The sequence below is a fragment of the Cucumis melo genome, chromosome 3, assembly GCF_025177605.1.
Source record: "Cucumis melo cultivar AY chromosome 3, USDA_Cmelo_AY_1.0, whole genome shotgun sequence".
In the NCBI taxonomy this organism is placed as follows: Eukaryota; Viridiplantae; Streptophyta; class Magnoliopsida; order Cucurbitales; family Cucurbitaceae; genus Cucumis; species Cucumis melo.
In genome coordinates, this window is record NC_066859.1 from 27810311 (window position 1) to 27834093 (window position 23783).

At 34.8% G+C, this 23783-nt stretch overlaps 4 protein-coding genes across 19 annotated transcripts; 2 read left to right on the forward strand and 2 right to left on the reverse strand.

The window, feature by feature from the left end:
- The first annotated feature begins 8 nt into the window (after nt 1-8).
- Nucleotides 9-5997, forward strand: LOC103488557 (histidine-containing phosphotransfer protein 4-like). 7 transcript variants are annotated; one of them, XM_051082268.1, is made up of 7 exons: nt 1418-2408; nt 3837-3960; nt 4066-4103; nt 4391-4672; nt 5173-5244; nt 5350-5422; nt 5807-5997. In XM_051082268.1, exons 4-7 carry the CDS (start codon nt 4437-4439, stop codon nt 5831-5833), a joined length of 408 nt encoding a protein of 135 aa, XP_050938225.1. In that variant the 5' UTR covers nt 1418-2408; nt 3837-3960; nt 4066-4103; nt 4391-4436; the 3' UTR covers nt 5834-5997. The 7 variants fall into 7 exon arrangements, with proteins under 7 accessions (XP_050938227.1, XP_050938221.1, XP_050938222.1 ...); XM_051082265.1 differs by lacking the exons at nt 3837-3960; nt 4066-4103 and having other exon boundaries at nt 1403-3657; nt 4391-4524; nt 4604-4672; XM_051082269.1 differs by lacking the exon at nt 4066-4103.
- Nucleotides 5998-9672: 3675 nt separating this feature from the next.
- Nucleotides 9673-22158, reverse strand: LOC103488167 (nuclear poly(A) polymerase 4). Of its 10 annotated transcripts, none has more exons than XM_051082278.1 (17): nt 19861-20122; nt 19405-19620; nt 19217-19294; nt 18895-19002; nt 18581-18643; nt 18292-18450; nt 17218-17331; nt 17018-17080; nt 16582-16911; nt 16333-16497; nt 15320-16246; nt 15129-15224; nt 14564-14657; nt 14302-14402; nt 13303-13424; nt 10016-12779; nt 9673-9916 (listed from the first exon to the last, which is right to left on the reverse strand). In XM_051082278.1, the coding sequence occupies exons 2-13, from the start codon at nt 19534-19536 to the stop codon at nt 14619-14621; spliced, it is 2274 nt and encodes a 757-aa protein (XP_050938235.1). In that variant the 5' UTR covers nt 19537-19620; nt 19861-20122; the 3' UTR covers nt 9673-9916; nt 10016-12779; nt 13303-13424; nt 14302-14402; nt 14564-14618. The 10 variants fall into 10 exon arrangements, with proteins under 10 accessions (XP_050938235.1, XP_050938234.1, XP_050938236.1 ...); XM_051082277.1 differs by having other exon boundaries at nt 10016-12087; nt 12198-13424; XM_051082279.1 differs by having other exon boundaries at nt 10016-10883; nt 10977-13424.
- LOC103488166 (receptor-like protein kinase HSL1) lies at nt 9775-13633 on the forward strand. The gene is made up of 2 exons (XM_008446769.3): nt 9775-12602; nt 13051-13633. Exons 1-2 carry the CDS (start codon nt 9971-9973, stop codon nt 13428-13430), a joined length of 3012 nt encoding a protein of 1003 aa, XP_008444991.1. The 5' UTR covers nt 9775-9970; the 3' UTR covers nt 13431-13633.
- Nucleotides 21513-22081, reverse strand: LOC103488165 (protein OXIDATIVE STRESS 3-like). Its single transcript, XM_008446767.3, has 2 exons — nt 21795-22081; nt 21513-21714 (listed from the first exon to the last, which is right to left on the reverse strand). The coding sequence occupies exons 1-2, from the start codon at nt 22079-22081 to the stop codon at nt 21513-21515; spliced, it is 489 nt and encodes a 162-aa protein (XP_008444989.1).
- Nucleotides 22159-23783: the final 1625 nt, after the last annotated feature.

The following is a 23783-nucleotide window of genomic DNA, read 5'->3' on the forward strand; positions in this document are numbered from 1 at the left end:
TCGACGGTAAGATCTTCAAGTTGTGCCAACGAGATAAAATGCCATGGATTCTCAGCTAGTTTTCGAAGGGTGCTGCTTCCGATCTTACTATTATAGGCGATTTTCAATGCTGTCGTAGGGTTTTGGTAGCTCAATCTACTGCGCCGAGTAATTCTCCTTTCTACCAGACTGCTCATTTACTTAGAACTCCGTTTGTTAATTTAGATTTGAAGTATTGCTGGGTGATATCGATGACGTAGTATTAGAATTGGGTGCCGGGGTAATTTACTATACTTAATGTTTCTGATGATTTGAGTTCTTGCTTTGTATAATTGGAGCTCGACAATGTTGGGCTTTTCTGCATGGAAATCGAAGCTTATTAGCGGTATTTTACTAAAGGATAACTAAAAGCAAGAAGGAAGATGAAATAAAGAGCCAGAAACATTAAGGAATATGGGGACAGTCGCCAGCATGATGCCCAATTTTCTTTTTGATGTTCGATAGTGTTTAATTAAATTATGTGTCTTTATGGTCTGGCGCCATCCATCTTCTGGGGAAGCAAACATTTTGTTAATCACCTAATTACATGTGGCGTTTCTTTAGATTTGATTTGTATTATCGATCAACCAAAATGAAACACTATTATCTTAAGGGGACATTGCTGCTGATCCTCCCCTCTCCTCTGCCATTTGTGACATTAAGAACTCCAAGGGTTTCAGATAGTTTTCATTGCCTGAATTATGCAATCGGTTGAGCAAGATGCTAAGATCATCTCAAGTTATATATGTTTTTTTGGGTTAGGCTTGGGAATTACATCGGATCATTTCCAGAAAGTTGTTAGTGTACACGTTTCTTATCTGAATTGTACATGCTATCATATTTGTTATCTGACACGCCTAGGACACACCAAGGACTCCGTTAAAAAACAGTGAAACTAGACCCACTATCGACAGCCCATTTGAGGGGCATTTAAAGCCGATTATAATTAACTGTTCTACACATTTTCTCCGTACAAACACACTTCACTCTCAAGACTTAACATACAATCTGCCTTTTTGAAATGCTACCCGATTCTTCTTTCTAACTTCAGTTGTGTTTGTGTCTGACATGTATTAGACACTTGGACAATCCAACACTTGTTGAACACGCATCAAATACTTGTTAGTACAATAGATGTATTACATACTCGTTATGTAAAGCCAAAGTAGGTCCAACATTTGTTAGACATGTATCAAACACTTCTCAAGATACCTATTTGTATCATGTAACTTTATGATTTTCACCGAGTGACGATATTTTTGTTATCCATTTCCACAATTACAAACAGAATAACCACTAAGCTAACTATAAATATAAAAAAATAAACAGTTTTCTTTATATATATTATATAAAGACAATAAAGTTGAGGGGGGCTCGAGCCCTCCGGGGCCTATGCTAAATCCGCCGGTGATTTCCATTATACCCTTGGATTCTTGTGGGATGAACAGAATAGATGCTTCTGGAATAACAAAGAGCAGTCGACATGATACTAAAACTAAAGTTTACTTTTGGATGTTCTAATACCACTCACAAGTTTTGGACTCTACCAGTGAGCACATAGTTGATGAGAAAGAAAACTTACCTTGAGAGCCCACACACGATTTTATAATGCCTTTGTCTCTTCTTCAATGTTATATGAAATTTTATGTTTTCTGTTTTGTTTTATATCCCCTGTTTATTGATTTGGCTATTATAGTTTTTCAGATCATAGTTTTCTTTGGCTCAGTATTTATACTTGTACAAAATTTTCTTTGGCACATAATAGGATCTAAGTTGTCGAAAATAATTTTTAATCAACACGCTTAGAGTGGATTTTGCTATGTGAGCCCATATTACATGACGTGAGAGGCATAGCTGCAGAAGCTTTCTGGTTAAAATTATAGGCCTGTGAGATATCTCGTGCTTCTTATCATCATTTTGTAGCTACAGTACACATGTAAAAAAATATGTGGTAGGCAGGGGACATTTATGAGGTGGCTTTATGCATATTCATTTTTCTTAAGGGGTGGGGGATGGAAAACTGAAAAGGTGACACCTTTTTTGCTTAAATGCTATTGAGGCTCTAGATAATATCTTTTCCTTTTATTCTAGTCCTATCACAACGTGTATTCATTTATAAACAAACACTGCACCACGTGTCGGGTTTATCATATCCTTGCTGGGATTCTTATCAATTTTGGTAGACTGATAATGGAGAATATGAACCCCATCGCTGAAGAAAGGAGGGGAACACATTAATTCATATTCTCAATCTCATTCGGTGCACCCACAGCTTTTGCAAAAGGAGGGGATGTGACTGCATATTTGCAAAATCACTGCTAAGATGTCAATGGCGCAGCAAATATCGACAGAGAGAGGCATGAAGGGGACTGTTTTCTGCTAGCCTAAAGGTAATATTCTCTTTCAATCATTTGCCCCCCTAGTTGCTCCTTCATTCTTTATCTTCTGATGTTTTTGGTTGCAAATTTTGTTTACCAAAACTATTAATTATATATGAATTATAGTAACAATCAGTCATTCAGACAAAGAAAATTTGTTGTACATATTTGACGATATTAAGAGTACTTTTTCAAATTTTATCTGGGCTAAATCCTATTTATGTTTAATGGATGGGTGTGTTCTCAAGTTAAGCCCCTAACTCTGATTCCTAAAGTTGAAGTTGATCTTAACATCTGCTTTTACTGTTTTACATTAATGTTTTAATTTAACATGCTTTTCTATTAAAGGTTGTAATCTGGGGCAGGCTTAAGAATAGAATAGTAACTGGCCAGGCGTTCAAGCAGTTTTCATTAAATTGCTTACTTTCACTTTGGAAAACCACTCATCATTGACTTGACTCTTATTCCCACAGCGAATTTGGACCATTAGCTCGTTCATTGTTGTCGCTAATATAATAACAGATTAATAGTATTATTCTGACTCCCTTTCTTTTGCATATGGGCCCTTAGATTTTATATGACAAAAGATGTGATTCCTCTCGACTGGGATCTTTCTGTTTTTGGGGAATTAAGGATGTTCAGAGCCATTCCTTCAAATCTAGGATAACTAGGAATTGCTCAAAAAAAAAAAAAAAAAAAAAAAAAAAAAAAAATCTGTTGCAGTGTGTGTAACATTACACCCTAAAAAGTACCTGCTTCCTAGAACTTACCATTTGGAATCTTTACTCACTTAGTCACTTGGTTCCGTATTTCTTATAAGCATGTAAACATAGAATTTGATTGACACGTAAGTTGCAACCTTTTATTTATTTCCCATCTTTTATCCATAGAGTTTGGATTGTTTTTTTAAATGTACTTTTCAGTAAATTTGCACTTTTTGGTTTCTTTATGGCTTCAAGAGGTTGAGCTCACAAACGATAATATACGGCATTTAAACTGCAATGGCAAAAGAAGAAAATTTAGCGATGATATACTCTTCTGCATTCTTCTATCTTATACTTATTCCACATGCGAGCCTATAAATACCTTTGATTGGCATATTGTTGTATAAATCAAAGAACGCAAAAGACTTAAATCTAGTTCTCAGCTCCTCTATTGTTTATTTCCATATAAAATTTGCTACTTTTTTCTGGGGAGAAAGATGGATTCAAACCTTTTGCACCGTCAAGTTGCCTACACAAAGAGGTGCTTTTTTGAGCAGGTTTATTTTCAGATACAGGAAGTTCTTTCACTTTTCTTGTGTTTTCTCATGGTGCTATTGTACTCTAAACAGTATAAGTTATACTTTGCATTAAGCATATTGGAGAATCCTTGGTTCATAGTTTTCCGTACAGTGCATAAAGTATAACTACCAAGCTTTGTGTCTAATTTGAAGGGCAGGTTTAGCCTTATGATGCATTAGCCGATGAGGAACCAGTTTTCCTTCGCATAGAAGCTAAACTGAGCCATCTGTTGTCCAAGAACATATCCATGCCTTTTATCTTTGGACGTCCTAGAAGATTTGGTAATTGAACTTGTATTTGAGAGTAAAGTAAAACTAAAATCATAAGCCTCTGAATATTTGGTTAAAAAACAAACTTTTATTTATTTTCTCAAGTTGTTCCTCCAGGGTTTAAACGGTGAGATGGGCTAAATATGAAGTGAAAGGTCTCAGCTGGTTCTTGGTTGTTTGGTTCATAATAGTACTGGATGACTACAGTTGTGCTATATGTTTTGGGCCAGCATAAATTATCAGCAGACCAGGAATAAAACAAAACTAAATTTATAAAATACTAGGCCAGTTCTTATGATTCTTGTGAATCTTAGCATTCACGTCCATATTGGATATTCCTTCAGTTTTGAAATTTGTGAATATTTAGCTATATTTATTTACTTCAAATGATTGACAAATAACTTCGACATAAATGGTTCAACTAGACAATTCTTTGTTGCAGGGTTATCTTGATCGTGATCAATTCACTCAGCTTGAAGAACTGCAGGATGATACTAACCCAAATTTTGCTGAAGAAATTGTGTCTTTATTCTACAATGATTCAGCCAGACTCATACGAAGCATTGAACAAACCCTGTGAGTATAGAGCTTTAAAATTATCAAAATCATTCTGGTCACCATTTATTCGAGCCTACTGTTTTACTGGCTTGTACAGGGCCAGTAAGCCTACCGATTTTGAAAAGCTTGACAACTACATGCACCAGTTCAAGGGTAGTAGCTCAAGGTAAAACTCATCGGGGAGAATTTCATATACTATGGTAGCATGGAAATTTTCCATTCTACCTCAACTTATTGTATGCCACATCAACAGACTTTTAAGAATATGCTAGGACCCAATGATATTAATGTGCAGTTCGTTAGTATTTATGAAGAAAAATTCCCCATAATCACGTAAAAGATTAACTGACCTAACTTTAGAGTTGAATATTTTTGTATAACGCACTCTAGAGATGATTATAAACATGTTTCCTTTTTCGCTAATAGCAATGGGAAAAGAGTAATCGTGTTTTGGGAGAAACTATTCTTTGGTATTTATTGATAAATCTATGTGAGGATGCATTTGATTGTTCTGGAATATCGGTTCAAAGATGACATCATTTTATCTTTAGTGAAAAGTTGAATCCTCCATGTGTCGTGCATGTCTATTTCATGACAAAGAAATATGGTGGTAGTGTCTCTGTCTGTTTAAGAACATTGTTTTAATTCACTTTATTTTGTTGCTAGCATTGGAGCCAATAGGGTGACAGATGCATGTTCACAGTTCAGAGAATACTGCTTGGCAGGAAATCTTGAAGGGTAATGATAATATATTTCTATATTATAAAGTTCATACATTAAGTTTACAAAGTAACATATAACTAAACTTGTTAACTTCTTTTCTTTTCTCCTTTTGTTATATAGATGCATGAGGAGTTTCCAGCAAGTAAAACAAGAGCACGAAATTCTGAAGAAGAAGCTTGATACCTATTTCCAGGTTTCTTTTTTCTCTCATTAATAATGTAAACTGGTTAAATTAGGGAAAATGACCCAAATAACAAATGTGTAAAGAATGAAAAGCAGGTGTGACATCGATGTATACAATTTAACTCTATAAATGATTATAATGATATCTTCCGAGATGAAATAAATGAAAAACAATGATCGTAGTCTTCTACATGACATCTCTTAATTTTTATATATCAACTATGACGTCAAATTTTGTCATCTATTTTAGTTGAAAATATATATTTTGGAACAATTTCAAAGTTCAAAGACAAAGATGAACATATAAAAGTTTAGGAGCATATTGAAACCTACAGATATTTTACATATGTTATATGTATTTTTCTCATCCATATACGTTTGTTTCTATTTTCAGCTAGTTAGACAAGCTGGGAAAGGTTGAGAATGTATCCAAGACGATGAAAACGAGCCTACAAAATGATGTATATAATACTCCCTTGTATTAAATATCATATCATGTATGCTCTTTCCATTTATAGGTTGTTATTTTTAAAAAGGATAAATGACAGCAAAGAAAAAATCTATATAAATATCTTCCTCTCATTATATCTTATGGAATCTTTTAACTCTAGAAGAGATCCCCCTCCAAAAAAAAAAAAAACATATAATTTAACGAACTAGTGTGATATTTTATATGGGAAATCTTTTGAATGTTTTCTTTCACAAGTTGTAATACCTCGAAATTAATATAGGAATAGAATAGAAATCATCTTGAATGTTGGATGGAACTAGCAATTTGGAAGGGTGTGGCTATGACATATAATAGAAATTTGGATCACTGCACCAATCTAGGTCTTAAAATTATTCAAAAGTCTTTTTTAACCATGGACAAAATTCAGGAGTAAAGGTATTAATAATATATGTCAACAAGTGTATAAAACAATACTAAATTATAATAAACATCCATTATATAGTGTGTATTTTATACTGATATATTATGCATATGTTATCTGTATTCTTTTCTTAGTTCAACCATTTGGGTAGGTTGTTCATAAAGAAAAAAAAAGTTGGAAAATGGATCAATTTGACGTCTTATCTACTAAATTATCGTTCAAATTGATGTGTCTCAAATGAACATAGCCAACACCGATAATTATCAAGCATTTCAAGGACCAATGTACATAAAAGGGACAATTTTAGAAATTCAAAAATAGATAGGAAGGGGAAGCAAAAGAGTCCAAAAAAGAATTTGAACCATTCTCCCCAAAAGGTTTAAAAGATAAAGATAAAGAGATATACTCAATCTACCAACTGAATTTCTACACTTTTCCAAGAACCCATAAGTTTCAAATAGAAGGTTCTAATTAAAAGAAAAAAAAAAAGCTCACAAATGCAAAAGTAAGAGTGGTTAATACTAATTAAAACCTCAAACCCACCATTAAAATTATGCCAAGACTTCTTTTTAGGCACAATCTTGCTTGTCATGCACGAAAAAACGTCTCTAGACTCTAGTTGGAAAACAACCCTATAAGTATCATATCAAAGATTTGAAACGATAACTTATTTGCATTAAAAAAAATTATCGCAAAATTATTGGTTTAAAGTTTTGAATTCGGTATAAAAGTCAGGTTGGACGATATAACTTATTTAATAATTTTTTTTCTCCTTCAATCATTTTGGAGAATCTCCAACCTTATATGTGGGTGTTATTTTCATTTTAATTGAATTTATTCAGTAGGAGTAATTCAAAAAGATTATTGTAAAATATTCTACAAATATAATAGAATCTAAATGGTGCATTTTAAAAAATAGTACAATATTAAAACTATTTATAAAGTAATGTAAAGTTTGTCAAACTTTTTATAGCGTATTTGAAAATTTTGATATATTTTGTAAATAGTTTCATTTTTATTATATTTCTAACCATTTTCTAGATAGGTATCCTCGAAATTGAATTTCCACACTTTCTAAAATTTTTATTAAAATACATAATATAAATAAATACCTAAAAGCATAATTTTCAACAAAAAGGAATATCTCTGGAAAGAAAAGAAAGGTTCACTAAACAACTCCTAAATTTGCCTCTATGGAAAATGAACCTTTTGGGATAATAGAAAGTTCTTTTTTACTTTTTCCTATTTTTTTAGTGATTTATTATACAATAAAAAATAACAATATTAAAGTGAAATAATCCACCCCCCCCCCCCCCCAAAAAAAAAAAACAATTATTAAAAATACAACTTGAATACAATATGTAGACATAAATACATATTATTAAAAAAAAAAAAATTAGGTAGTTCACCACCATTTGAGTCAATAATGTTGAGGATCATATCTTATATCTTAAAGGCAAAACCACAAGTTGCAAATCCAAATGGATTGGTAAACAAATGAAACTAAGTAAAAATACTCCTCTTAGGTCAAAGATTAGAATTAAGATTTAGATATTATTCTTTAAGTTCACTATTAAATTAAAATTTGAGAAACACTTATGCCGATTCATTAAAGGGATTAGGCAATATGATTTATTAGAATAATCTATCGCTTTCTGCAGAAATTGGATCACTTATTTCGAGGTTTAATAGGAACACTATTTCACATAACTTGTACCCATTTTAGGAATAAACTGATAACAAAATTGAGGTTAAGAAACTAATTTAGAAACAAACACATAATACCAAATTGTATAAATACGAGGATATAATTTTTATCGCTTGTAGCCCTATTCCTACGATTATTATAAGATCTATGGTCCAATTTTCACACTTGAAGAAGTTTAAAAGCCTAATTTTTGATTAAAAGACTAAGGAGGTAAGCTTTAAGAACTATTTTTTCAATTTAAAATGTCATGTCAACTTCTAAAATAATAATAAATATCGCTTAGAAAACCTTTTGCAAAATTTCGAGAGGGTGTTTGAAAGTTTCGAACAACGACTTTTTTAGATAAACTTATAACTTCGGTAGCTAAGAACTGTTTTAGAAATTAAAATTCTGCTGCATGATAGAGCTGTTCATTGTTTGGTTAGATGGAATTATTCCTATAGCAAAAATGCTGAATGGTTGGTTTCTATAGCTATATGGCTAAGACCAACCATCGTGCATTGGATGTTCATTGTTGTAACTCGATTAAATGTACTGTTTGATTTTTATTGAATTATGTATTCTTAAATAAAATATATTGTAGGAGAGCAGATATATTGAATTACAATTAGGTGTAATATTTGAATTACGTATTCTTAAAAATATATATATATATGTTCGAAGAGGATAATAAAATTGTCCATAATTTAACGGTTTTGACTTCTTTATTTAAGATTTCTCTTGATGAAGTCGTTGGATTAGTTTTTATAAGTATCGGGGTTTAAATATATTCATTAAAATGTTTGATGGTGGGGGAGCAATCAGAGCCACAATGCCCTCAGAAGTGATGGAATACATCCTAAACAACTAACCCAATTTCATATTCTTATTTTATTTTATTATCGTTATTATTTTGGGGAGGGACCCATTTTCAACCTTGAATAAGAAAAATTAAAGCATTCATATCATATCTTGCATTAAATTAAATGTAGCCACATTTCACATTATTTTAATATCAACTATCTCTTTGATATCTCATTATTTAATGTGAAGTGATTTGACAGTTTAGTCAAAAACGGAGGCTACACAAAATCTTTTGCATCACCCAAGCAATCCATGATCGATAATATAGAAGCAAAAAAGGAAACATGGGGCAATTTACTGTACAAAGTTTGGTCAAATTTTAATATCACAGTATCACAAGGAAACCCTGGGTTCTCTTTGCTTAGAGACAGAAAGCCTAAAAGATTCTGTCTCCTTTTTTGATTCAATACTCTGATTATTGTAAGAACTACACCCATAAAAGAGATCTTACTGGATATCAACCAAAGATGTAAATAAAACCTTGTATATACCACTTCTAGAATCGACAGGCTGTCCAAAATCACTTGTTCCAGAATCGATAGACTATCCAAAATCACTCTAAAAAATGTATTGGGCTTGGACATTCATAATCAATTTACTGTTTGGTTTTATATTTTTACTTTTAAACGTCATTTTCATATGATCAAACTAAAAAGAAGCCCTCCCAAAACCGATCTAAGACGTGTTGGAGAGTGGTTTTAAACCTGACCAAGTAAATTATAACCGTTTCAAAACTATTCCATCTGTGGTTACTTTCTTTCCAAGATCACATGAAAGTAATGGGAATTTGGAGTTACTAGAATGTAGGACTTGGAGGGAGACTTAAAAAAACAGAACTGTTCATGAACTGAGGAAATGAATATATATCCATATCTATAAAGTAACAATCATGTCAAAACCATTCGTGAGTTTGGTAAAGAACATGAATATAGTTACCAGCTTTTGGAATTTGGCTGTGCCGTGTAAGAACAAACCACCCCAAGCTTTGACTGCCTTTAAGAGTAGATGTTAACTACATGAATCCAAGGCATCTACTTTCACATACAGTTCTCCATCTTTCTCATTCTGTAACTCTATTTTTCTGGCAGAAAAAAAAAATCCAACCAGAATAACCATTAGAAAGAAGCATCCAAAAATGTCCAGAATTTCACTTCCATTTCTCACAACCCTACTTGTGTACCTCTTCTACTTCATCTACATACAATTCCATGCAAGTTCACAACCTGTCAATGTCGACCAGGCCATCTTGCTTGATCTCAAAGAACAATGGGGGAATCCATCCTCTCTTTGGTTATGGAATGCCTCGTCCTTGCCCTGTGATTGGCCGGAGATCATCTGTAGAGACGGCACAGTCATTGGAATCTCTCTGAGGAACAAGAATATCACTGGGAAAGTCCCAACTGTCATATGTAACCTGCAAAATCTCACTGTGCTTGATCTTTCATGGAACTATATCCCTGGTGAGTTCCCAGAAGTTTTATACAACTGTTCCAAGCTCAAATATCTTGATCTTTCAGGAAACTATTTTGTGGGTTCAATACCCCAAGATGTAGACCGGCTTCAAACTCTACAGTACATGGACCTTAGCGCAAACAACTTCTCGGGCGATTTTCCGGCAGCTCTAGGGAAATTGTCAGATTTGAGAACTTTAAAAATTTACAGAACTCAATGCAATGGCACATTGCCAGCTGAAATTGCCAACTTGTCTAATCTTGAAGTATTGAGCATGGCGTATAACACTTTGCTTGTCCCATCGCCAATACCAGAAGATTTCAGGAAACTGAAGAAGTTGAAATATATGTGGATGACAAAGTCCAATTTGATAGGTGAAATCCCAGAAAGCTTATCGGAACTTTTAAGCCTTGAACACTTGGATTTATCCAGTAACAACTTGATAGGTTCTATTCCTGCTGGGTTGTTCTCTTTGCAGAATTTAAACAACTTATTTCTCTACCAAAACCGATTGTCCGGAGAAATACCCAAGTCGATTCGAGCATCAAATTTACTCAATGTTGACCTCTCAGCGAACAATTTAAGCGGCACGATCCCTGAAGATTTTGGGAAGTTAAAAAAGTTGCAGGTCTTGAACTTGTTTGCAAATCACTTGTCTGGAGAGATTCCAGGAAGTCTAGGCCTCATACCTGAACTGAAAGGTTTTCGTGTATTCAACAACAGCCTAACTGGGGCCTTGCCACAAGAATTGGGTCTGCACTCAAATCTGGAAGCATTGGAGGTTTCAATGAATAAACTAAACGGTTCCTTGCCTGAACATCTCTGTAAAAATGGCGTCTTACAGGGAGTAGTTGCCTTTTCCAACAACCTTAGTGGCAAATTGCCGAAAGGGCTTGGCAATTGTAGGACTTTACGTACAGTCCAGCTTTCTAACAACAACTTTTCTGGTGAAATTCCTCCAGGTCTTTGGACTACTTTCAATCTATCAAGCATAATGTTAGATGGAAACTCATTCTCAGGTGAGTTACCAGATAGCTTGTCTTGGAATCTCTCGAGACTGGCAATAAATGACAACAAATTTTGGGGTCAAATTCCTCAAAATGTGTCAGCTTGGCGAAACTTGATTGTGTTTGAGGCAAGCAACAATCTGCTTTCTGGTAAGTTCCCTGATGGATTGGCAAGTCTTCCTCATCTTACCACACTTGTATTGAGTGGTAATCAACTCTCAGGCCAACTTCCAACGACAATTGGTTCGTGGGAATCATTGAATACTCTAAATCTCTCTAGAAATAAAATTTCAGGCCATATTCCTGCAGCTTTTGGTTCTCTTCCTAACCTCCTTTACCTGGATTTATCAGGTAATAACTTCACAGGTGAAATCCCACCTGAAATTGGCCACCTAAGACTTGCTTCCCTCAACTTGTCTTCCAACCAGCTTTCAGGGAAAATCCCAGATGAGTACGAGAATATAGCATATGGAAGAAGTTTCTTGAACAACCCCAAACTGTGTACTGCCATCGGTGTACTTGACCTCCCAAGCTGTTATTCTAGACAAAGAGATTCAAAATATCAGTCCTTTAAATATCTTTCCCTCATTCTAGTTCTCACCATTACCTTGCTCGTAATTGCTTTACTATGGATTATCATCCTATATAAAAGTTATTGCAAAAAGGATGAAAGATGCCACCCCGACACATGGAAGCTAACTTCATTCCAGAGATTGGAGTTCACAGAGACGAATATCTTGTCAAACTTGATAGAAACCAATCTGATTGGAAGTGGTGGATCCGGAAAAGTGTACTGCATAGACATCAACCATGCTGGTTATTATGTAGCTGTCAAAAGGATTTGGAGTAACAATAAGTTAGATAAAAAACTTGAGAAAGAATTTCAAGCAGAAGTTCAAATACTAGGCTCAATTCGGCATTCAAATATAGTGAAGCTGCTATGCTGCGTCTGGAATGAGAATTCAAAGCTTTTAGTCTATGAATACTTGGAAAATCAGAGCCTAGATAGGTGGCTTCATAAAAAGAAGAAAAGGTTAACAGCTGCTGCAATGAATTTTCTTGAGCAATCTGTCTTAGACTGGCCACGGAGGTTGCAGATTGCTATTGGAGCTGCACAGGGCCTCAGTTATATGCACCATGATTGCTCTCCACCAATCATTCATCGAGATGTGAAGTCAAGTAATATCTTATTAGACTGCGAGTTCCAGGCAAAGATAGCAGATTTTGGGTTGGCCAAGATGCTCGCCAGTCAGGGAGAGCCCCACACCATCTCTGCAATAGCAGGATCATTTGGCTACATAGCCCCAGGTAAGTTCATACCATAACATCCTTGGAAAATACAAAGAATTTAAGTATCATAAATTATATAATAGCCGCAGGTAAGTTCATCCAAGATTATCATCATAAATCATATGAATCCACATCACTTCTAGTTTTCATTCGTAGAGGCCTGCCTGCCAAGCTATTTCTTGCTTTAGCAAATCTCTGTAAAACAAAAATGGCACTGTTTTGAATATTTATATTATTTATTTATTATTGTTTTTTAGAATAGAAACATATCGTTGAATAAATGAAATAAAAGGGGAGACCCCAAAGCACCTAAAGGGGATCTAAATGAAATATTTAGATTTTTCTTTTCTTAGCCAAACTAGAGGGGATTCCATCTCCATGACCATTACTGACTATACTAAACATGCTATTTTCATAGCGTTTCTAAAATATAGGTTTGACAAATTTCCATGACCTCTATTTGCAGAGTATGCCTACACCACGAAAGTAAACGAGAAGATTGATGTCTATAGCTATGGGGTTGTACTCCTGGAACTTACAACAGGAAGGGAACCTAACAGTGGAGATGAGCACACAAGCCTAGCAGAATGGGCATGGCAGCAATATAGTGAGGGAAAGCCTATTATTGAATCCCTTGATGAGGAAATAAAAAACCCATGCAATTTGGAAGAGATGACTACTATGTTCAAACTTGGTCTAATTTGTACGAGCATGTTACCTGAAATACGACCTTCGATGAAAGAAGTTCTGCGTATTCTACGCCAATGCAGTCCTCCAGAAGCTTGTGATAGGAGAAAGCATGCCATTGAATTTGATGCTATTCCCCTCCTCGGCACTACTCTATGACATCAACAAGATCCTTACTGTTATGGAAAATTAGCGAGAGCAAACATTTAAATTGATTGCTGTTTGTATATTTCAGTAGAGATCCGGGATCACTAAAATTGCCAAAGACCCTCCCATCCCAATTTCTGTCGATGTAGTGGGACAAAGAATTGGGAACGTTCTATTTTAATGATGGAAGAATCTTGCAGTAGTCAATTTATCAATTGCAATGTCTACAGTATTGTCTAGATATTGAACTCAAATGCAATTCGTGTCAAATAAAGAAGAGAGAGGAAAAAATCTCATAATCTACAAAGAATTTCATAAAAAACACTACACTGGAGGTGTGAGATGTACAGACACCGGTAAATTAACTGTCCCGACATTCTATCTTGAGATGCCCAATTAAAGTATAAGCAACCCTCCCCCTTCTCTCTCCCTTCCTTCCCCCACCCCAACCCCCCAGGAAGAAAAGAAAAGAAGAAATAAAATGGAAGAAAACATAAGAATTTTCCCCGTACAATGTGCAAGTCAAACTCAATATGGTTAAACTGCAAGATTGAAGGTCTTGGAAATGTAGATTGCATTTGCCCCAGAAACGACCACACGAGCAGTTCCTTCACAAAGAATCTCCCATCTTCTAAAAATGGGAAGCTGTGATGGTTCGAATGCCAGACATCTAAAATGTAATGCACCAGATTCTTCAAAGCATTGCATGCACCTCTTTAAGGTTTTTTCCCCAACACTGCTGCTTTGGATTCCCATAGCATATTGGAGCTGAACCATATGCCATGCCACCAAGCCATGTGACTCCTCCACAAGTCCGCAGGTTCATACATGATGAACACCATCTACATCATTAATCAAAGCCAGTAATTGAGGTGATACTTACCAAATGATGGTCAGCTCCTGACCTCACAACCCATCCAGCATCCAGTACTTCCCCTTCGCATGCCATGTCTTGAGGTTCAGATTCAGTCTGTTCAAAGGATGCTAAAGAGGCAAACAAGAACATAAAGAAAAGATGATCAAAATAAACATAATGATCAGGCAACTTAAAGACTAATGAAAGGAATAAAGCACATTCCCTTAGCCAGATTTCGAAAAATAATCTTTTATCTAATAGAAATTGCATCGATTCTAAATGCACATGCCTTGTAGCCAGATCCCCCAAGACTCTTTTTTACCAGAATTTTGCTTAGATTCTGATTAACTCCATTCGGTGACTGCCTGATTGCTGATCTTCGGCTAAAGTTCAAAAAGAAAAGTACTAATTAGGCAAAGATTTTCGTAAGAAAAAGGTAAAGCAGGAAAACTTGAGCAGAAATGGGTTTTTTAGCACAGTTACTGGTAACAAAACACGCAAAGTGGTGGAGAACCTGCCACCACATGTGCACCAGTCAGAAGATTGCCTGTGCGAAAATTTGGCATTACAAAATGATAATTAAAAGCCAACAGGAAAATAGACCAATAATTAAGGTTCGAAGGAAGAGGCATGGGGAGAGATATAGAACGAAACATAAAAAGTTGCTTTTCAGTAAATAATATTTAAGGTATCAAACCAGCAATCTGTTTAAATCTTCTATTCTTCTGATTGGTATCAATTTAAATCTCAACCTCCTCTCATTCTAGATTCCTCGATGGAAGCACCATAATCAGTTATGACAGTGTCAGGTAAATATATATAAAATAAAAGAAATTTAACAAGTGGATTCAAACCTCCAACACTTTAGATTGACCATTTTGAGACACTCTTCCAGTCACAACAGAACCATTATCCAACGCCAAATCTGGATCTGTCCTGCTATCATTGCCCTGCAAATACCCGACTCACTATTCCCAGAATGCCACTTCTCTTACTGCCATTGGCTATGATTAGTAATCCAATGTAGTCAAACTCAGTCACTCACCTTGCAACTAAGGTTATGTGTATTGCAATTTGGTTGAAAGTCAACTTGGGTACTCTCACCCCCTGTCATTTCACCAAATGTATTTCCTGATTTGGAGTCAATCCTCACGACATCCTTTGTCCAATCGAGAAGAGTCCTGATAGCTACTGTCTGCGCACTTCCATTCATACTTGGTGCTAACCCCTCGACATTTTCCCCATTCGTTCGAATATGTAAAGCTTCCTCGGATGCTTTATATAGATCGGGCACCCCCTTCCTCAAGGAAGATCCTCCCATTTCTTTAGCTAGTAGCCCTACCTCATCCCCTGTAGAACCAGTCTCCTTCGTCAAAGTTGAAATATCTGTGCCATTTCCATTGGTATCAGTTCTGCTGTCAGGCTGTTCAAAAGATGACCAAGCCTCCAAATGACAATCTGCATTAGCAAATTTCGAACTTGGCAATTTTCCATCAGGTTCACCACCAATAAATTCAGGCATGGGGGATTGTTCTGCTGGTTGACTGATAAAGGCTTGTTTCTTTTCCTTCTCTTCTTCTTCATGATCACTTTTCCTTTTTTTCCCCTTTTCAGTGATCCCGGATTGATCTTGAAGCATATCAGCACAAACTGTGTCAGCTTGTTGTCCTTCATGCCTGGATGGCTTTGCTCGCTTGTGTCCGTCAGGAAAAACAAAGGTGGGCAGTTGCTTCCTCCGTACATGAGAAACATAGATGTCCATCCCTGGCTTCCAAAAGGCATACATGTTTATCTCTTGCCTGAACTCATCAACTGTTCCCCGTATGTCAAACTGCTGGCCTCCTTGGCCTCTTAGTCCCTCTTTTCTCTGCAAGCCCATGAAAAAAGCACAGTGAGAACATGGCTTGGACGTGTCAGAATACTCAATAGGATAGGGATGGCACTGCAGCATCCCCCTGGTGTCCCTCTCTATCTGCAAGAAGGGAAGGTAGAACATGTCAGGCTGTTGAAAGACTCTCCAACTTCAGACAGATAATCAGGAAAGGCTAGTAGATTTACCTTTAAGGTAAGCTGTCTAAAGCGAGATTCTACCCATCCCTTCCAAGCTAGCAAATCGTCGGCATCTGCTGCAATTATATCCACCTGTAGATAGTTTTTGTATGTCTCGAAAAATAAATATGGCTCAAACAAAGCACTCCACTGGGCTTTGCTCAAGTCAATCTCCTGTAAGGCACTCACAGACGTAAGGGAAAATATTATCAAGAGCAGGCTAATATTTAGAATATGATGAATAAAAAAAAACCTCACCTCACAGATGTTATTACCATAGCAGAATTGTTCCATCATAACACGAAGAGTACTAGTTGAGACATTATAGCTAGAGTTCATGCAAGGGTAAGCTGGAGTTATTATTGGCATAAGATGAAATCGATCACGAGGATTTCTACGAGGATCCCAAACAGGAAATCCAAGTTCATTCTCTTCTATTGAACATAGCATTACAGGATTTGGCCAACGCCACTGGGTGTACACTCTGAAGAAACGAGAAACTAGCATGCTTGGAATTGCGTTGGGGTAAAGCTGGCATACCTGAGCAACCAAAAGTGCCCAATTTACACCTCCAAGGAACCCAGTGACCTACACAAGAAACAAAAATTAAAAAAATTAAAGTGAAATATTAGGTATAAGATAGGAAAAATATATGTGCAAATAAGGGGCAAAAGTCCATGACATTACAACTTACATTTGAATATACACCACGTCTTTTGGCCCAAAACTTCAAGCATCTAAGTGTCGTGCGGAAATGCTACAATTATATGTTACAAAAAAAAATCAGGAAATACATCTAAGTTCGGTGTGGAAATGCTACAATTATATGTTTCAGAAAAAAAAATCAAGAAATAGGTTTATGGAAAAACAACTCAAGCTCAAAATGTGTTTCACCCCAACGTTTGGAACAAGTCTTAGAATTTGATCTGCAACTCTGCATCCATTAAGGCTTCGAACAGTTTGTTCATCAACATTATACAACACAGATCCATGAGAGATGTCCAGGTCCTGATGGTTAAGTAAATTAAAGAAAACTTATGGGGAATAGAACCAGTCCAAAAGAACGAGAAAAAAAGAGGCAATAGTAGTAGGAAAACAAGTAGTATGTGAGAACGGCAAAACTGGGAAACAAATAAGTTGATATTCACAACTAAGGAAAAAGATAAGAAAGCTAAGAAGAGAACTCAATGAAAAGAATGGCTTGGCACCCACTAACATTTAAATATACAGCAGAATGAATATGCAAAAAAGTCTCGCTTTTTCAGTGATAAACAAACACAGATACACAGAACATAGTGAACAACAATTAGTGCACCTACGGGATCTCAAGGTAACAATTACTAACTTGACAGAAAATAAAAATGTTAGGAATGAGGGCAAGAGAGATGAAAGAAATTCCTTAGGTATAGGCCTCACTCGGAAGTGAATTTTCTCTACCCAGCCACTAGCAATATAATAATAAAATAAAATAAAAGAACATAGAAGAAAGAAATCTCTGAAAAGTCAATCAAGACGACGTTTGTCAGGGATGGGGGAAACAAAATTATAAGGCTCAAAACCACTGGAAAGCACAACAAGAAAAGATGGAGAGAGCACTGGAAAGTATAATGAACTACTGAAAGCTGGTAGATAGAAATTGTTCAAACTATAAATAAAAAACTGCAAAAACATCCATATGAAAAATAACAAGGGCCATCATGGTTATTCACATAACAAAGTTTGGAAATTGGACTTTTATAAGCCAGGTAATTCTGCATTAATTACGGAAATATTCACCATTAAGACTAATTAGACATAGACAGAGAAGTAACGTAGAGCACACAGTAGTTTGAAATCTCGTATGATCAATGACAGTAATGTTACAGAAAGAAATACGGTGTACAGTTTCAGTTTTATGGGGAAAAGAATAACAACAATAAATTCTGAAAACACAAAATAAATAAAATCAAACTTCAAACAAAAACTTACTTCCGGGACAACCAGTAGGGAAATACTCGCATACAGAAGATCAATTGATATTCCCAGAAATTTGAATCTCATTACTGGAACATGAGCATCAGGAACTGGTTGAAGATCGGTAACCTCTTCCATTTCAGCCAATATATCATGCAAGATGATGAAGAAGTCCTCCATTCGAAACACAAATTGTCAGATAAAGAATATGTTTCAATTTAATCTCATAATGGTTAAGTGAAAAAAATTGTTGATGGTATCAGCATCTTATATATTGATAGTATTAGCATTTTATTCTACTCACTTCTCTATTCACGTACGATGGTCCAACACACAAAGTGTCTATGTCACTTCCTGGTCCATGTACCTGTCATATGGTCAATATTATACCACAACCTTCAATACTTAGTACGTACTCGTAGTACAAATGTTTGGACACTATGCACGGGCTATAAACGCAAAAATACAGGAAGAATATAACTATCCGAGAAATAAAAGATCGTTGCACTCAGCATACATCCGAACAGTTGTACACTCCAACGAGAAAAATTATAAAGAGTTAAATAAAGTCAAAAGTACGTCTTTTTCCATAAAAATTAAATCAAATATTATGCTTACCCCAAGACGGTAAGACCCAAAAGTAAAAATTACAGCATTTGCATCCTCCACCATCTGCTCTGTGTACCCTCTTAGGAGGGTTAATTGCTTGACCCAATTTTTAACAATCTAGAACAAAAAATTAAATGGCTAAATATAAGAAGTTCATGACATAATTATCAACGGAACTACAACGCTGAACATTTAATAATAAAAAGAAAAAACTAAAATCTCATTAGCGTTACCGATTAGAACACAGTTTTTTTCAAAATAGGATTGAGAACAGAGCTCAAAATTCCCATAAATTAATAAAAATAAAAAGACAGGTGAACAATGTCTCCACCTGGTCAATGCGGCCCAGAACTTCTTCTCTTTTAGCAGCTTCTTCTTTACTTTCGTAAAGCCCCGAGTCAACCAAGAACTACCAATACGTACAACATAACAAAAAATTGAATTCAATTCGTTTACTGAAATTTTGACACAGCACAACAACAATGAAACCCACCAAAATAATTGAAATTTAAATACCACCTTCTCCAGTTCGATATTGCGGTGAATATCAGCATCCGTTGGCCCAGCAAGAGAAATCGGTTTCGTAACACCATAATTCGTCGCCGGATGTGACACCGAGGGTAACCCAGTTGAACAGTCAGAACCCACCATTTCTTAAACAGCAAGACAGAGCTAACACAAACACGACGAATCACGCAGAAACTCTGAATCTGACCGAGAATTGACGAAAAGGATCTGAGAAAATCAGAGAAAACTGAAGCTAACTCAAAAAAGCAATTGTGATGTAACTGTCACGAAATTAGAAGATGAAATTGGGGTAATTGGGATCAAGATTTGATAAGAGAGGATGAATTAGAATTAGAATTAGAATTAGAAAGAGAAAGCATAGAGAGAATTAAGCAAACAGGGGAAAAAGAAAGAGAAGGTTGGAAAAGTATGAAGCGAGAACAGATAGATCGAACCCTTAATCCGTACCGGCGATGGGTTGACGGTTCGAAAACCGGTCAAACTCAGGGCTGCACAGACAGACAGACAGACAGACAGAAAGAGATAGAGAGAGAGAGAGCGAAGAAGATGAAGGAGAGAGGGCGTCGACGCGGGGAAGAGGGTTCAGTCAAGCCACAGCTTGTCCCTTTCCTTGTTTTTTATCTTTCAACTTTTATTATTTTCTTTTTCCTAAAATATACAAAAGTAAATTTTTAATTTTTAATTTTCTTTTTCATATTACTAATTTCTTTAAGTAGGTGACCACAAATCAACATTAGTTACTTAATCATTAACTAATTTGTCACTAATTTGTATGTCTTCTTTGAAATACATGATTAATTTAAAAAATAGTTATTTCATGAAGAAAAGAAAAGTTCTTGATAATCTTTTTAAATGACTTTTAAATTATATTTTAAAGAGGAATTCTTATTTTAAATCAAATACAAAAATTGATAAATTTTATTATATTTTATAAATAATTTTAACTTTTTACTAAATTTAAAAAATAAAAATGAATTTTAAAACTCTTTTTCTTAAATCAAACTCAAACGCATGTGTAGTTGAAATCATAATTTATTTATTTTTATAGATACTCAAATTCTCAAATATAATATATTTAATCTTTTTACAAAATGGTAGATATATAATTAAATTTTATGAAACACTCGAAATTTAATAGATGCTTAATTAAGAAGTATTTTTGATATTTTAGGATCTAACAAATAATTTTTAAAATTGACAAATATATGATAAAAAATTTTAAAAATTTGTTAAACGTTTCTTTTAAGTCTACTACCGGTTGAAAAAAATGGACAGTTTCAAGAGTATTTATTAAACAACTTTAGACAAAAACAAAATCTATAAATACCCTTCCAATCTCAAAATAGCTTACTTTGTTATCAAACTTTTTACCCATATTTTAAAAAATTAGCTCAAAATTTATAAATAAAAATTAATAATTTTCAGGTAATTGTTTTAAAAAAACAAAAATACTCTGAGAATCCAACTCCTTTTATAAAAAGTTTAGAACTTAAAAGAAGGTTTTTCATATCATTTCGAGTCTCTAATTTTTAAACGACATATATGCATATATATATATATATATATGCTTTTATCTTTTATTGTGAGTCCACACAAGGGTGTTTCCAACTTGGATTCCACCTACCTAAGTACCAATATATATGCCAAAACTAATTTTCAATTATTATTATTATTTATTAAAAAAAAAGTAATGTCTATTTTGATGGACATGGTGGAATAAATAGGTGTAACATACTTTCAAATTTGTATTATTCCAATCATTTGGAGTCCCCAACATAATGATCATAATTTCGACTCACTTTAATTTTTTTCATTGAACCATAAAGTTGATATAATTATTGCAATTTTCATCTTATACTTAGTTTTTACTAACTTTAACAAAAAAGGCAAGATAAAAGCCTCCATAAAGGGACAATTTTTTTCAATCAAAATTTGGTATCACATCAAATTCAAATTAATCAATGGATACTCTTAGTAAAATTCACAAATTTTTCTTCTTTTTTTTTTTCTAAATTATTTTCATTTTAGTCAAAATAGCTACACCTTCAATGTATTCAAAGGAGGCATGTGGGATATATTTTAGTTGAATATGAAATATCTCAACTCAAAGTGTCTGTCTTAGACACCAAGGTTGCAAAATAGCTCCTTCCATGCTTCTTTGAAATAGTAGCCTTAGGACTAATTCGAGTGTCTTTCTTTCTGTGATCAGTTTCTCTCTTTGCTAAGTCTTCTATGGATTTCACATCTGATAAAGATGAAAAGGTTCGCGATTTCCCTTCATAAAATTTTGACAACCCTTTTCTGCATAACAAACAAATGAATTAGATGCCATTTAAGCATAGTATAAAGAAAATTTGGGGGGTCTCTACATTTTAACTTACTTGATAGGAACTTGTTGCTCACGAAGTTCACTTTGGGATAACAAAGATGAAGTCGAGGACAAAGACGAAGAAGAAGAAGAAGAGGAAGAAGAAGAAAATGACGATAATCCATCGTCGTCACAAATGCTCGATGACGATATTGAACCAATAGAACTGGTTGAACCTTCTGAATATGCTACGGTAAATTGGAAATGAGAAATAATGGACTTTTCTTCCTTTCTATTCCAATCATCACATAAAACACTTGTAGCAAAATCAGCATCAACTGTCAACTTCCTAGACTCCATGACTTTCCCCGAAGAGAAGAGGGAATAATAATGGGTGAATTCCTGTCCTTTCAATTCTTTCTTGAGTTTTAGCAGATTACTCAAGTGAGACCATAGAAATGAAGGTATTTATAGATGAAGAAGGGAAAGTAGGTATAGCAAGGACCAAAGAATAAATTAAATCAAGTCCACAATAATTTGTTTCGCTTTTTCATTTTGAGAGGATAAAAAGGACCAAACTTTTTATAGTCTATCCTATATCCTTTTTGAGTCATTCCACATTATCATACAAGTTATGTGAATTATAATACAAATTAATAATATATGTACAAGGACATATCTACTTTATTTAACAACTCAAAAAGTTAAAGTCAATAATTACCATACATATTTCATATAATAAAACAAAAACCTTTCTTGTTCCTCAGCTGAGCATCTCTTGGAGTAGACAATTGTTCCCAAAGATAAGTTTGGAGCCTACAATGCATTTAGATAATAAAGTACACACAACAACAAAAAACCTATCAGTTGTCCTTGTGAGAATATATATATGTTGTCCAAGAGATAAAACCTTGGAGTTTTAGTTAAAGCAGAAGCTGAATTGGTAGTTGTGATCATTGAGATTAAGGAACTTCCAAAGTACATATCTAGAGAGTTTGGCAAAGGGCTTATAAAATTCCACTAAGAGCAGTTTGTTGGTGCCAATCCACTAACTCTTACATGGGGCATGGAAATGGATGCTTTTTTGGTCATTCCAAAGAGAATATACTAAAGTGATAATGCTTGTTGGTATCCTCCAATATGGAATCCAAATCGTTTTGTTGCTTTGTGTGCAAGTTTTTTAGGCAATATCACTCAATTCTGGTTCTTCAGTTGAGACTCCAACCAAGGTTGCAAATTTTGTGGCTATTATCATGAATGGGAACATAGATGCAAAGGAAATGAAATGTTAACAAATCTGGAATACGTCAACGAGCCAAAAACCAAAAAAAAAAAAAAAAAAAAGAAGAAGCCACCAAAGATAAGGTCGTTACTTTTATCCTCAAGCTTGAGCATATCAATTAGCATAAAGTTTCCTTCCATGCTGGCTAGTCCAAACCCCTTCGCTAGATTTGAGAGAGGTTAGACTGGAGAAGATGAGTTTTTGCTGCCTCCTTTTTTATTCAATTTTTCTCTGAATATCAGAGAGAGAGAGAGACTCGGATAAGAATGGAAATAGATCTTATCAAACTTTCAGTACTAGTACAAAAGAAATCTAAGAATAAATTACGAAGAAGATAAATGAAAAATTTCAATAGAACTACTTTATAATACTGTCTCCTGTCCTATCTCTCCCAGTTGCTCTATAAGATTCTCCGGTAAGAAAAATCACGAACCTTTTTTTCTTCACATTCTGACTCCCATTTTTCTAAACCAAACACAGTATCATCGAACTTTAACTCGGTGGAATTATGAATGCTACTACGGATTCAAAGATTCTAATATACAGAGCAAAGACAGGTGTTATTTTCACATACCTAATATTATGTATCAAGGAAGTGAGGATGACCACAGTTGGAATAATCATGGGAAAGCTGGATAGCATCACCTACTATCAGAAGTATCTTGTAGAATCCACCTGGTGCGTTGCACCTCCCTTTATCTGAATCCAGACAAGGGGGCTCAAGTTCATGTCAAGAACCAAATGCAATCCTTTGAAGCTGGCATGCAGCTCTTATAGAGA